Raw genomic sequence first — 16,649 nt, forward strand, 5'->3', positions numbered from 1 at the left:
TTCTGTAATATTACATAAGAATATATATTAAGAAAAATTAAAAATCAGTTTTTTTATGTATAGAGTAAATGCAACATATTATAGCAATATTCAGAATTATTCTTGTATATATATAAAAAAAAGAATTAGAATGGCTGGTATACAGTATTTTTTCGCCCCAGCTAAAACGAGACCAAAGAAAATATTTATTTTCTATTGAAAATCAATTTTACGCATCCGTTTCGACCAGCACATTTAAATTATTTTTGTATATTTCGTTTTGTACATGGTTGTTATAGACCACATTAGACTACATGCTATCTAACAGTATTTTATATTAGTAGACCCATTTTGCTCAACATGTTACATTAGCTGTATAAGCAGGGGATTTTAAAGTAAAATATGATTTTATTAAAAGACTTAAAACAAACGTTATAATTTTATAAACCAAGATGTAGCACCTGTCCTCTCACCAAAATTGTGTGTCCCTTTTGCTCTTTCGACAAACCCGAGCATTAGCAAAATCACACCTTTCACTGGAAAAAAGTCTTTCGATGCTAAATAGCTTTGAACCGTATAAGTTTCTTTCCTCAAACTTCTTACATTCTTAATATTTAAGACGTTCGTAAATCACCGCAAAATAATAATAAACTGAAGTGGGTGTTCCCTATTTCGTTGACTATTATAGCTTGAAAATGCGTGACCAAAAAAAACGGGCCCCAACTCCAATTAGGCCCCGTTTCTTAGGGTTTTGTCTGGATGAAATGAAACTTTGGTCATAACTAGTTTATTATATTCAAAACATCATATCAAAACACTAGGGTGTTCGGCCTTTTTTTCTCCGTTCTACAACATATGTTTTAGATGACCTCCATTTAGCTCCGTGCATTTCTTGAGGCGCAGCACGAAGTTGTCCATGACGTTCTTACATACTGAATTGGTAATGGCTCTCATCTTCTTTCGGATGGTTTCCTTGAGTTCTGTGATGGTTCTGGGTTTCCTTAGGAGAGTGCAGGTGCTTGGTGGCTACTTCATTTGGTCTGGAGGTCCTCCAGAAGACATTTGTCTTGAAGTTCGCCTTTCCATCAAGATGGGAGTGGGCTTCATCGGAGGTCCAAAGGAGGTTAAGGAAACTTAGTGTCTCCTCGATCTTCTCGAGCATCTTGACTGCCATAACCCTCTTCTGCTTCTTGTCCAAGGCTGTAAGGGTCTGCAGCGTCTGTATTCTGTATGGGTAAGCTCTGATATGGTTCACCAGCACTCTCCCCCAAATCTCACGGGACATACCGCGGGACTGAATTCGCTTACGCACAGAGCGTTTCGGACTCTGCTGGAGAGACTCTCTCACTCTTTCGACCAGCTCGGCTGTTCGCTTCTTGGGACGTCCCGAGTTGCTTGGACGGTTCTCTCTCGCAGCGTGGAGGTTCTCTTCGGTCCCATACTTCTGGAAGTGGTCCACCCAATTCTGAATTCTGATTTTTGGTGGAGCCTTTTCACATTCGAACTGACGCAGGAAACCGTCCTGGGTTTTCTTAAACGAGTCTGTCTTGTAGTAAATTATTACACAGTGTATTCTTAGTCCCAGCTCCAACTGGGGTCTTGGTGTACTCACGGTTGTTGATTCTACCATGTCCTGTAAAATAAGGGCAATCGGTGAATAAATAATTGAGATATCACATAAAGTGTACACGGGGCCAGTTTTTTTTTTGGGGGGGGGTCAGCCTGTATAAATAACATTACCTCTAATTTCTGTCATTCGCACATGACGTTGGAGACATTTCAGAGTTATCATTGACATCAATTTCACTAGGAATTTTCGTCAGAGGTTACCTATTTCCTCAAAGCACCGTACGTATTTCATTCTTTTTTCGCTATTACTAGTTTCTGTAAACAAGATTACTTTGCTATAAATCAGATAATTTCATTCGTTTGAGAAACACGTTAAAAATTTTAATATGAATAGTCATTATCCCAAAACAATAACATTGAGAATCTAATGGGTATTTACGGTAAATGCTGAAACAATGAACAAATGTCCTTTTCTTCAGTGATATTAATGCTTAAAGGTTATATTAAAAACGTGTATAGCGTGTTTATTGGTAACAATTCATATTTATGTTTTCGTTATTATTAACGAATTAGTTTTTATTATCTTCGGGCCAGGATCACAGTGTAGTATCTGTTCTTATGCTACACTTCAACTTTTCTGTCCTTGGTCAATGAAGGAGAGCTCTGTCATGGCGGAGAGAATTGTTATCTTTGTTCCTATCCAGAGTGCCCCTTTTTGAAGAGCTGGATTCTCCCCACATTAAAAACCATCCTTGTGTTTATCTCTGCCCTCATGGGGAGTCAAGTAAATAGGAACGTATATGCAATTGAAAAGCTAATTATGGAAAGTTGTTCTACTCGGCCTTACTATTCATAACTTAAGATCTTTAACAAACGTTGGCATATGTCTTTTGTTTTTTTCGTATTGAAACTGTTACACAGAAATTGAAGAGTTTTCTCTTCAGCGGCCATCGCATTATGAATAAGTGTGAGGAAAAAGAAAAGGAAACGAACGAAAAAAATAGAAAAGAGTTAATAGTAAAACAGAAATGAGAAAACAGAGTTAAGTTAAAAGAACAGACTAAAACGAGAGCTTAAATGTGAATAACCAATACATATATATTCATAAAAGATTGTCAATAGATTTTACCCGGAAATTAATCCCTATTTTAGTCACGTAAATTCGTTTGACGTACAAGTTGTGTTTGTTTTCGACGAAACGTTTGCTTCTTCTGAAAACAGATAAACGAAGAGAAAAAAAAGGGTCAGATTCGGGATTCTTCTTAACTATCAGCGTTTTATTCTTTCACCCTCGCCTCTGCCGCCGCCGTAGTAATTCTCCTTTTGTCCTCGCCGCCACTGAGAACGCCATCACATGCACGAGATAGTCTGTCACTGCCCTCAAACAAAAGAAAAAATGTTATTTTATTCTGCCAACTTGAAATCTGATAGCCCCTACATGTATCTTATGTTTCGTATTGCACGGGTTTCGGGATCGAATGCCAGCGCAATAGTGTTTTATATTTTCAGGAATCATCAGTGCAGCGATCACGATTACCGTCGGTCGGGTGATTCGAACTCGAACTCGAAGCCATCTCTGGCTCTGTTAGCAAGGAACAAACCGCTCGGCTAACCTTAACCGCGGCGAGAAATAAAGTTTAGAAGCGTGTTCAAGACGGTCGATAATGATCTTATGATTTTAACATAACAATCTGCGCACGTGGGTTTAATATATATATATATATATATATATATATATATATATATATATATATATATATATATATATATATATATATATATATATATATATATATATATATATACACATGTATATAGACAGAGTGCGATGACTTTGAGGAAATCCGACTGGAACATTATTGGGAAAATAAGATAATGTAACAGAACCTCTGACGCGAGAAGCAGCAGCAGTAGTATAAAAAATAGAAATGACCAAGCCGGCTGCGCTGTGTTGTCAGAGAAGATACATACGGTCGTATGCCCGGAGAAGCATGGTGTTCGAATGAGTGGTGTTTGAGACGTGACAAGAGAAGCACGTGTTCGATACATGTAGGTTGCGTCACAGCAGGGACAAAAAGTCACACGTGTCCAGAGAAGGAGAAAAAAACTCGTTACATATTTAGACAGAATGTGTTGTTGGAAATATCATATATAAAGGCTTTTGTTTTTAAAACAGAAAAGAAAGAGCGTAAAGTTGTTTTCTTTTGTTTGTTTGTTTTTTTTTTTACTTCGTGTTCGGTCCGTTAAAATGTACCGACGCCGTTAAAATCAAGGTGCACAACGTTACATCAAAAGAGATCGTCAAGGAAGTTGGTGCAATAAATCTTTAAGATTCCTAAAATGAACCAATTTGCATAGGAAAATATAACCAAAAAGCTCCACTGAAGCATTAATGACATTCAATTTCTACCTACCGTATCACAACTAATGTTTCAGCATGAAAAGACCCCAAAAATGTTGATATGTCGTATGATAAATGGAGCTTATTGAACTCAAGATGCAATCGAAAATCTTATCGGTAGAAACGATGTGACGAAACCCCAAGATGGGAGCAGCTGTCTGAATTATTTCAATTATATATTGTCAGCAGGTGTATTTTTTCAGGAGATCAGAAAATTTACGAAATAGGAAACATTTTTTTCATCGATATGTGTTTTTAATTTTAAAAAAAAGCACATTTATAAGTTTTGTGATATTATTGATTTATCAAGATAAAATTATTGGATTTTCTATATTTATCTGTGCCTTTGAATTTAATTTTTTTTAAATTGTTTAGGTATTGTTATTTATCTTAGTATATTTGTTGTACTTTTCTATTTAGATGCTATCAAAATTGATGGACACTGACATTAGACGGATAATAGCCACGTATTGGAATGAGCCATGAGAAAACACTTAATTTTGTAACGTAATCCCCCATTGAGGAGCGTTAGAGCTACGCTGAGGTAGCTTTGTATTCCCGGGTGACGCCAGATAACCCAATGATTTAAGATAGAGAAGATAAATATACATATTTTATTTCATGTAAAAATAGATATTGTTTGAACACCAGAGAAATGTATTTTTACGGCTAAAAGTTGACGACAGGAAATTTCACTTAGAACATTGTCTGGCCTTAAATGAACCCAGGGTCGGATGTCAGAATTGACATTTGTCCTTGAAAATGGTGAGAGAATTTCAGGTGTGGGAACGGTGCCCACCCACAAACCTGGGGCTTAGGATTTCGTGGAGATTTCGTGGCGAAATCTTATTGGCTGGGGAGCATTTCCACCCCCATCCACTTACCTTACTATATATACGACTGCCGTGCAAAAATTAGTCAGAAAAGAAGAGTTGAGTCGCAGAGAGTTTCAGATAAGAGTAGAGCAGAGACGTGACCCCTCCCCACCTCATCCATCCGTCGGTCGCTGTCTGTGAAGAGAGTTGAGACTTTGAAAAGAACTTACAAAATCTGAATGAGAATTGTAAAAACATTTTGTACATAATTTTATGAGAATTAAGCTTTTGTAGATAGACTACAATCGTTTGCTGCCTGCCGCTTCGATTATCGCTTTCAGCATGCCAGATTTCATGTAACAGCCCCAGAGGAGTCTAGACGACACGTACCGAGAATCCAGAGAAATAAGAGTCCTAATCACCTCCTCGAGGGAGGCGTTACAGCTTCCAGAAAAGCAATGCATGTTCTTTATGACGTCCTCCTTAAACGCCTAAGTTTTGATGAAATCTCCATGAAGAAAACAATAGTTATAGTTTTAAAAAAAAATTAAATTTTTATACTTACTACCCGAATATAATATCAATATCATCCAAATTTAATGTGGTTATTGACGTTTAACATTGATTAATTATTGGAAATAATAATTATAATCGGTTAAAATTCTGCCTAAACAATTCTGAGAATACTAATTGATAAGGTGTATTATTTAACTCAACCGCTGTACTATTCTTAAACGTAGTGCAACAGATAAAATGCTAACGATAATCAATTATAGTAATGTTTTTCTGAATGTAGAATGTTGACATTCCTAATCTTGGTAATGCTAAGAATATAATTAGAAGTTAACGGCTGAGCCGCATCGGCACACACAGCGAGTACACTCAACATCAAGTACACTCAACATCGTCTTACCACTGTGAATTCAGAGTATTGGAAATTCCCATATGCACCAAAACAAAATCACTGGAAAAAAAACACAAAAAATACGTGAAGTGTAAAGATAATGAGTAAACGTTGGATAAAATGATGGTTAAAATTATTACGAACTTGCAGGATTCGAACATGGAATCTTCTGACCCGTAGTCAGACGCGTTATCTATTGCGCCACAAGTCCTGCCCGTATTCAGAAAGATGTTACCGCGACTGTATGTTAATGTTAAATTTTGTTGACATCGACAAGTAACTTTTTCGACAATTACACGCAACACCCCCCAACCCTTGTTTCAGCCTTGTTATATGACTCGGTGTTGTTCGTTACGAACCATGCATAGTTAAGGACAATCTAGGGATTCACACCTTTCAAGGAAAAAAAGAATTTTTCAATTTGGTGCATCTCTTCGAAAGTTTTATTAGTATACTAGCATTTCAGCCCGGCGTTGCCCGGGTGTTTGGAGGTGTATGTTGAGCAAAAAAAGAAAGCGGTCAATTTTTTTAACTTTTACCCCTATTATAACCTCTTAACATTTATTGTTTTGGGCTCAAATGAAGTTATTAAGTTAGATCTGTGTCCAAGGAACCTATATCTAAAATTTTAAGTGTTTAGGCCTAAAATTGTGAAAAGAGTTTGGTAGAGTTCTCAAAGGTCAAATCGTTGAACGTTGACCCCTTAACAGCCAAATTTCTAGCTGAAAACCGATTACAACGATTTTTTCCAAATCTCCATACCCTGTATATCAAATTTCGAGTCTGTAGACTGACAATTGACAGAGTTATTGCGTAGGGAAATGTACAAAGACATACATACAGACACACCGACACACACACAGAGACTAGTTCACTTATATATATATATATATATATATATATATATATATATAGAGAGAGAGAGAGAGATAGATAGATTGATAGATAGATAGATAGATAGATAGATAGATAGATATAGATATATATAAATATATAGATATATAGATATAGATATACACACATGATTAATAAATAAGAAAACATTTAGAGTTTTATTAATATTATAGATTGATCATCGCTGACACAACGAAAATTAACAATTGCCATGGATTGCCCAAGTTCAACAGGAAGCACCTGCAGAGAGAAGTTACAGCGGCCATAACGTTTTGGGGATAAAATCAAAGATAAAAGCAGCAGTCAGAATTATTTAAATAGTATAAAAATAGTCGATAGTTGTTGTTGTTGTTGTTGTTATTGTTGTTGTTGTTGTTGTTGTTGTTTTCAGAGAATCAGGAACTTCAGAAATATGACTAAAAACAATTTTTCTTCAATATATTTTATTTAGTTTAATAAAACCCTAGCAAGATTTTTTTGGAGATTATCCGCTTATATAGACAAAATTCTGGAATATCCAGGATTTCTCTTTACATTTATCTGTGCGTGTAAGTTTTTTTTTTTTTAATTTGATTTGATAGTCTTCTATATCTAATTTTATTTGATTTTTTTAGACGGTGTCAAACTTGGTGGGGCCGGCATTAAGTCATATACAAGGCTATGTCGCAGTTAGAAAAGGCGGAATGCTCTCAGTGCAATTCCTCGAGACTTGAGCCATTTTGCGGAACCAAGGAAATTGGGATGCAATGGAAATAGGGAATAGGGGCTCGGTCATAAATAGATATGGGGGAGGATAGAGAAAACTTGAAATCGAGCGTGTGGAGCTGAGAGATGGTGTGTGTTCACGAAGACTCTTTGGGGAAGGGGTCAGGCTCAGTGGAGGCGCGTTGGTCGGTGGAGTTACTTGTGGAGATAAGACTGGCATACCGTTAGAATGGGTGGAGAGTCGGTATGGTATGGGCAACCATGCATGTGGGGAAAAGGAGCGAACGTCGGCTGATGGACGACTTTGGGGTGGTCGGCGATAGAATATTCGGGCTAAAAATTGATAACTAGACGGAGCAAGACATTGATAACGATTGAGACGGAGAGGAAGCAGTGAGAAACGGGGATAAATGGGGAAAGGGTAAAAGATCGATGTTGGTTAGGCGATGGCAAGAAAAGGGGAGTGATGGGAAAGGGATAATGCATGTAGTGGGCTATGCTTTTTTTTATTTTTTAGGGGAGGGATTTGTGAGGGATGGGGAGGTGAGGGTAAAGGTTGGATTGATTTAAGAAAATAGAAAAAATAACGAAGTGAGATGAGGAGAAGGAAGCCGGTCAAACATGATGGCTTGTTCGTTGGCTGTCCTGGTTAATTTAAAAGGTAAGATCGAAAAATATTAGAAAAAAAGGCAGTAGATGAATAAAGAAAGAATACAAACAAAGAGAAGAAAAGACAAGTGTGAAGAGTATGATTAGAAGGGAGGGACAACATGAAATGAAAAGCAGATCAGGAGAAATAGAGAAAGGTTATGAGTATTGAAGAGGGGGAAGGAGAAAACACTTATAAAGGACAAGAAAGACAACTAAGAAAGAGAGAGAGGAAGAGAGAGAAAAAGAGGGAGAGGGCATGAGAGTATGTCTATTTAAAAAAAAGAAAAAGACTGAGAATAAGAAGAGGATGTGAATCATCCTCTTCTTATTCTCAATCTTTTTCTCGTTTCATTTCGTCCCTCCCTTCTAATCATACTCTTCACGCTTGTCTCTTCTTTTTTGTATTATTTCTTTATTCACCTACTGCCTTCTATTTCTAATGTTTTTCGATCTTACCGTTTAAATTAACCAAATCCCTCCCGCCCGAAAAAAAAGGAGAAATAAAACAGAAGAAATTGAATGGAAGACGAGAGAGGGCTGAAGAAAATGTTTAGAAGAAAAAAGAAGAAAAAGATGGCAAACACAAATAACATAGAAAATATAAAAACAAAAAAATAGGAAGATATGTAGAAGGAATAAATTGAAGAAGATGACGGAGGAGAATGGGAAAATAAGAGTAAGAAACGAAAAAGAAAGAAAGATTAGAAGGAAATTCAGCGATCTGGAAAAGTAAAAAAAATAAAATAAATGAATGAGGAAAAGAGGAAGAGGACATAATAGAACTTGATAATGTGTTGATACCTATGAAAAAAAAAAAGAAAAAGTCCAATGTGAACAAGTGCTAATTGAATCGTCCCCCTGAGTAATCCAAGTTACAAAATTCCCACTGTTTACTATGCTAAAATCACAATGACTAATGTATACCTATTAACCCTTATCCTCGAGTGGCCTCTGGGCCTTGATAAGTGGTGACACCCATGTAAAAAAAAGAAGATACGAAAGCAAATGAGAAAGACACATAGATTAAAAAAGATGAAACAGCAGCAGTAGTTATTATTATTATTATTATTATTAGTAGTAGTAGTAGTAGTAGTAGTAGTAGTAGTAGTAGTAGTAGTAGTAGTAGTAGTAGTAGTAGAACAGAGAAGAAGGGAAGAAAACGAGAATGCAAGAAAATAGTAAAACTAGGGAAAAAGAAAAAAATAATATACAAGACCAGAAAAGGAAAATACGTACAGAAAGAGAATGTGCAAAGGAAAACATCGAATAAGGTGAATAAAACGAAGAAGAGTGCGCGAAAGAAAAAGGAAATGCAAGAGAAATAGAGAAGAAGACAAAAAATTCATATGAGAAAGCAGATAAATAGTGAAAAATTGAGTGTTGGGAAAGAATAATTATGAAACGATAATAATTAAAAAAAGTATGTTGAAGTTGGAAAGCGCAAAAAAAAAATTAAGAAAAAAATAATAGAAAACTAAGCAATAAAAAAAATTAAAAAATAAATAATAGAAAACTAAGCGCAAAAAAGAAATAAATAACAGCAAAAAATCAATAAAAAATAGGAAATATATAATAGAAAACAAAGTAATAAAAAATTAAGAAATAAATAACAGAAAACTAAGTAATAAAAAATAAGAAATATATAATAGAAAACTAAGTAATAAAAAATAGGAAATGAATAATAGACAACTAAGCAATAAAAAAATTTAAAAATAAATAATAGAAAACTAAGAAATAGAAAAATTAAGACATACATGATAGAAAACTAAGAAATAGAAAAATTAAGAAATAAATCATAGAAAACTAAGTAAAAAAAAAAAATTAGGAGATAAATAATAGAAAACTTAGCAATAAAAAAATTGAGAAATAAATAATAGAAAACTTAGCAATAAGAAAATTAAGAAATAAATAATAGAAAACTTAGCAATAAAAATATTAGGAAACAAACAATAGAAAACTAAGTAATAAACAATTAAGAAATAAATAATAGAAAACTAAGCAATGAAAAAATACTAAATAAAGAATAGAAAACTCAGCAATAAAAAAATAAGAAATATATAATAGAAAACTAAGTAATAAAAAAATTAGAAAAAAATAATAGAATACTAAGCAATAAAAAATTATGAAATAATTACTAGAAAACTAAGCAATTAAAATTAAGAAAAATAATAGAAAACTAAGTAATAAAAAAATGAAGAAAAAGATAATAGAAAACTAAGCTATAAAAAAATTAGGAATTAAATTATAGAAAACTAAGTAAAAAATGAGAAATATATAATAGAAAACTAAGCAATTAAAATTAAGAAAAATAATAGAAAATTAAGTAATAAAAAAAAATAAATAAATAATAGAAAACTATGCAATAAAAAAATTAGGAATTAAATTATAGAAAACTAAGTAATAAAAAAAATGAGAAATATATAATAGAAAACTAAGCAATAAAAAATTAAGAAATAAATAATAGAAAACTAGGCCATATAATAAAATAATAGAAAACTAAACAATCAAAAAATGAAGAAATAAATAATAGAAAACTATGCAATAAAAAATTAAGAAGTGATTAATAGAAAGCTAAGAAATGTATCATATAAAACTAAGCAATAAAACAAAGAAATAAATAATAGAAAACTAAGCAACAAACAACATCAGAAATAAATAATTGAAAACTGAGTAATAAACAATTAAGAAATAAATAATAGAAAATTAAGCAATAAAAAAGTATGAAATATATAATAGAAAACTTAGCAATAGATAAATGAGGAAATAAATAATTGAAAACTAAGCAATAAAAAATAAAGAAATAAATAATATAAAACTAAGCAATAAAAAATAAGAAATAAATAATAAAAAACTAAGCAATAAAAAAAATTGGGAAATAAATAATATAAAACTAAGCAATAAAAAATTAATAAATAAATAATATAAAACTAAGCAATAAAAAATTACGAAATAAATAATATAAAACTAAGCAATAAAAAAAATTGGGAAATAAATAATATAAAACTAAGCAATAAAAAATTAATAAATAAATAATATAAAACTAAGCAATAAAAAATAAGAAATAAATAGTAAAAAACTAAGCAATAAAAAAAATTGGGAAATAAATAATATAAAACTAAGCAATAAAAAATAAAGAAATAAAAAATATAAAACTAAGACATAAAAAAAGAAATAAATAATAAAAAACTAAGCAATAAAAAAAATTGGGAAATAAATAATATAAAACTAAGCAATAAAAATTAATAAATAAATAATATAAAACTAAGTAATAAAAAATTAATAAATAAATAATAAAAAACTAAACAATAAAAAAATTGGGAAATAAATAATATAAAACTAAGCAATAAAAAATAAAGAAATAAAAAATATAAAACTAAGCAATAAAAAATAAGAAATAAATAATAAAAAACTAAGCAATAAACAAATTGGGAAATAAATAATATAAAACTAAGCAATAAAAATTAATAAATAAATAATATAAAACTAAGCAATAAAAAATAAAGAAATAAAAAATATAAAACTAAGCAATAAAAAATTAATAAATAAATAATAGGAAACTAAGCAATAAAAAAATTAAGAAATAAATTAAAGATAAAAAGATCATAATGCAAAAGAATAATAGAGGCGAAATTACCTACAGATTAACTGATCCATATCCATAAATACCGCATGACAAGGTATTAATGTGATGTCTAAATTCGGAGAACCAAACTGAGCTTATTCGTTGGGTAAACGAACAAACTCACTTTGCTGTATGATCTTGTTAATACATCTTTCTACTCTGTCTCCGTGTTGTTTTCCTTCTAACACTTTAACTAGGCTTATAACAAATAGAGAGAACAAATAGAGAAAATTAATTAAGTAAAAAAAAAAAAAAATAACCAGAACAATCGTTCTGTTTTTTTTTTGTCTTTTTCTTTACTTAAATAATCTTTTGGGGCATGCTAGAAATACGAGTTTTCATTAATGTGCGGGGGATCCTGCTCCAGTTTCTGAAGATGGCTTTACGAAGTTCATATTTTGTTGAATATTATTTGCCATTTTGATAAACCTCTCTTGTCATTCATCCCCAAGCATTCTCAGTGAGAATGCAGAATGTTCCAAGAGATAATAGAAAACTAAGCAATAAAAAATTTCCCTTATATACTAGACTAGCTTGGATGCCAGAGTGTTTGGAGGTGTGAGTTGAGCAAAAAAAAAAAAAAAAAGCTCAAGGACCGTCTTGCAGTGGGGATTGTAGCAGTACCCTGTTGAAATAGCCATCCATCCCTACACAAACGATGACCCTCCATCATCAAAGATGCTTTTTGTAGCATGCTAACATAACCAGCTGCTGTTTTCCGACCCTGCACGACGTGGAGCTCCATCGTCCCTCTGTAAGAAAAGGCACCCCATACGATTAAGGACCCCCCAACACTATGACACGTTGAAAAAATTCAAGGAGCATATTTTTGTTATGCCAATAACGCTAGAAGCCATGAGGACCATCTGAATTGATTTTTTTCTCATCAGAAAACAGGACTTCCTTCCACTTCTCAACGTCCCAAGTTTGGTATTCACGACCAAATCTTAAGCACTCCACTTTGTGACGTGGAAGCAATCTAGGAATATGTTTACGCTTTTTATTTACCATGTCTTTTTGTTGTAAGTTTCGTCTGATGGTTATTGGATTGCAATCAGCATCTGTAACCGCCGTAATTTTACCAGGAGAAAGTCCTCTGTCATTCATAACAACCTGTCTGATTCTCCTACTCAAGTCAGAAGAGTTTAAAATCTATCCTTTAAAAATTTTTCTTTTTAAAGATTTCCAAGTGGTCTTAAATAGTTGACCAGCAGTGTATGTATGTATGTCTGCCTAAAAGGTGACGGATTTCGGTATCGTTTTGAAGCTCGACCTTTCGGACGGCAAATAATGAAAAATGTGTTAAAATATTAATTCCTTCACCCTCAACTGGACACTTTTCTATTGGGAGGAGTTGCTTTTTTCGCCGATATTTTCGAAAGTCATCCCGTTTTTTCGATTGACTTGTCCTTATTAAAATATACGTCACTTCCAATTTAGCGATGGGCGCAACAGCAAAGGCATCACTTTTTTTCACATTCTTTTCATCCTTCGCAGTAAGGGTTTGCGCCTGCCTGCCTACTACCATTTTTTTTTTTTTTGCTCAACACACAAGTCTAAACACCCGGGCAAGCCGGGAACGCAGGCTAGTATATTATATAGATCTCACTTGTCTGTTTAAACGTATGTATGCATGTATGTATGTATGTATGTATGCATGTATGTATGTATGTATGTATGTATGTTCGCATGTATGTATGTTCGCATGCATGTATGTATGTCTGCTTAAAGCTTTCGACGGAGACGACGGATTTTCACGAAATCACTGTCGTTTTGAAGCTTGATCCTTCAGACAACAAATATCGAAAAATTGGCTAAAAACATTGATTCCTTTACCCTCAAGTGGATACTTTTCTAAAAGGAGGGGTCGCTTTTTTTTTTCGCTGATATTTTCGAAAGTCATTCCCTCTTTTCCATTGACTTTAAACCTTTGTCACTTTCAGTTTTGCCATGGACGCCATGACAAAGACGTCACGTTTTTTTTTTCGCGTAATTTTCCTCCATCGCGGTACAGGTTCGAGCCTGCTTGCCTATTACCATTTTTTTTTTTTGCTCAACTCACACCTCCAAATACTCTGGCATCCAAGCTAGTCTAGTATATAAGGGAAATTAACGAAGAAACATTTTAATTAAAATGCCGGCACATGATGATAGCTAACTCGTTAAGGGCACGAACCTGTGTCTCATGATCTTATTCAGTTTGTTCAACAGAAAAAAAAAAATTCACTCACGATGTTGACAACTTTGACAAGATCCCTTATACAGGGTGACAAAAAAAACGGGCCCCAACTCAAATTAGGCCACGTCTCTTCTTAGTGTTTTGTCCGAATGAAATGAAACTTTGGCTATAACTAGTTTATTATATTCAAAACATCACATCAAAACACTAGGTTATTTGGCCTTTTTTTCTCTGTTCTGCAGCATATGATCTAGATGGCCTCCATTTAGCTTTTGTTTTTTGTTTTTTGGGGGGGGTCACCCTGTATAAGTACCCGATGTATTTCTAGAAAGAATTCTAACTACAAAAATATAAGCAATAGAATCACCTAATTCAAACGAAATGAATGAACGAGTAAAATGTTTAAAAACTATATCATAAAATGTCCTAGCTGATCAATTTAAAGAGACACTGGTTCCAAATAATTTCGGAAAATTAGAAGAATGTCAAAGAACACACGAAAAATAAAGAAAGAGAAAATAAAAACAATATAGATAAAACAGACCATGCTTCAAAATACGATAAATTTTGAGAATGAAATCATCTAGCTTGGTTGTTTTGTTTCACGAACTACTAGCAGGGCTACCCGGCGTTGCCTGGGACCGTATAAACAATGCGAAAACTGAAGTTGGTTTTGAACATATTTGTTATTCTTAGGATAGAGGAATTTTTAACGTCCATGTAACATTTGCTATTTAGAGCAAAAGAATGTTTTACCTATCCTAGGAAAGGTATTACACATGTATGAAATAATTGTACCTTCCCTAGGATAGGTAATTTACAGCATGTATATGTAATAATTTTACCTTCACGAGAACGAGTAATGTACAGCACATATTTTAAATAAGTTTATCTTCCCTCGTACGGGTAACTTAATACATATATAAAACAATTTAACATAGTCTCGACAGGTATTATACAACATATATGAAATAATTTCTCTTCCCACCAAGGCTACAATAATTTTAAGAAAATTAAAATCATTTTTGAGAATGGATAATTAGGGTTTCCAAATTAATACATAAATACATTGTGTTGGTTAATGATTAGGCAAGCATTGCTTCACCATAAATTTCAACACTACTAGGTTTCTTCCCTTCCTCATAATCGGCAACAAAAATTATGTCCTTTTGGAAGTAGCCTCAGCATAATTTTAAATTAATGCATAAATATATTGATACAGTTAAGTGATTAGACAACCCTTGCTTCATTATCAGATTCCACATTTCTGTGTTTCATTTTTCCCCAACTACCGAAAACAAAATATTTTGGAAAAAGATGTCATTTTCGGAAGATTACTCAGCAAATACACAAATATGTTGAGAAGCTTAGTGATTAGGCAACCTTTGCTTCACTACAAAAGTCCACATAACTGTGTTCTCTCTCTCCCTAATAGTAATCGACGTGTAAAGACGAAGATAAGAATGGGCTGGCTGTGCCCGAATGCGGTCGGAAGAAAAACGCGAACGTGACTCAAACTAGATGGACGTGTCGCAGTGTGAGCATAACGGTAATAAAAAAAAAACTTATGTTATATGCTTATGAATTACTAATGTAAAGTGTAACGTAACGTTACGTTACACAGAGAAGACAGATTTTTTTTTAATTTGAAATGATCACGAATATTATGAAAAATGTAAGAAAAAAGAAGTCGAATCAGAGGAAGAAGTAATAACAAGAATAAGAAAAGTAAGAGATGATTATAAAGACGAATCAAAAAGAGGACGAAAAAAGACGAAATGAAAAACGACAAAGAAACAGTAAGAGAACGGAAAGCAGAAGACGATTAGAGAAATAAAAAAAAGAAGAGAAAGATGATGACGAAGCTGAAAGAAAATGAAGGAGGAAAAGGCGATGAAGAAGAAAGTAGAAGACAATAAGAATTAAAACGATAATTATGAAAACAAAAAGAAGAGAATGAAGATAGGGAAAAAGACTAAGGAAACTAAGCGGAAGAGAAAAAAAAGAATTATAAGATGACAATAGAAATGAAAACATGGGGCGTAAAAGACGACAAGGCTAAATGAGAATTACGATATTAAGAAGACGAAAAAGAAGAAAGAATATAAGATGTAGAAAAAATATTGATTATAAAAACTTCAAAGAAGTAAAAGAATACAAACAAAGAAGCTGAAGACGTAAAGACTGGAACGAATAATAATAAGTAGAAGAAAAGTGAAAAGGCGAAGAAAAGGAGAAAAGGACAGACAAGACAAATAAGAATATTCAAAAAAGGAATATTTAAATGCGACGCAGATGAAAAAAAAAACAACAAAAAGAAAAAGATGCAGGAATAGTAGTAGAGGGTGTAACCGAAGAATTAAGAATAAAAAAGGGGGAAAAAATGAAATAACGAGCGTAGTGAAAGGAGGTTTTAACATTAATAGAAATTCCCCCCCCCAAAAAAAAAACATATTTGAGCGATGTGAAAGAAAAAGAAACGTGCGGTTTTTGCACTTTGTGCAAATAAGGATTTGAAAAAACGAGTTAAATAATTTCAAAAAAGCATTTGAAAATTTACAGGAAAAGAAATAAATATCTAGCAAATAAAAAGGGGTAAATAATACATAAAAGTAATATATATATATATATATATATATATATATATATATATATATAAGATAAAAGTAATATATATATAACATAAAAGTAATATATATAGCATAACATAATATATATATACATATATAATAGTTATCTATATAATACACACATATGTATACACACACATACATATATATATATATATATATATATATATATATATATTATATTTACATATATATACATAGAGAAAGAAAAATATTTGAAAATTTACAAAACAGGAAATAAATAATGAGAAAATAAAAACGAGTTAAATAATACAAAAAATGTAATATATATATATATAT

General features: G+C 32.5%; 1 protein-coding gene across 1 annotated transcript in view; it reads right to left on the reverse strand.

Annotated features, from left to right (window-relative positions):
• Positions 1-233: 233 nt before the first annotated feature.
• LOC145280235 (uncharacterized) overlaps positions 234-16,649 on the reverse strand; it is a 62,206-nt gene continuing 45,790 nt past the window's right edge. Inside the window, exon 2 of the mRNA XM_080132017.1 lies at positions 234-1,612. Within this exon, the coding sequence (XP_079988143.1) occupies positions 905-1,612 (708 nt within the window). The 3' untranslated portion in view covers positions 234-904. The remainder of the gene's footprint in view (positions 1,613-16,649) is intronic.

This window comes from Euprymna scolopes, chromosome 7, assembly GCF_053919585.1.
Source record: "Euprymna scolopes isolate OS-2025 chromosome 7, ASM5391958v1, whole genome shotgun sequence".
NCBI lineage: Eukaryota > Metazoa > Mollusca > Cephalopoda > Sepiida > Sepiolidae > Euprymna > Euprymna scolopes.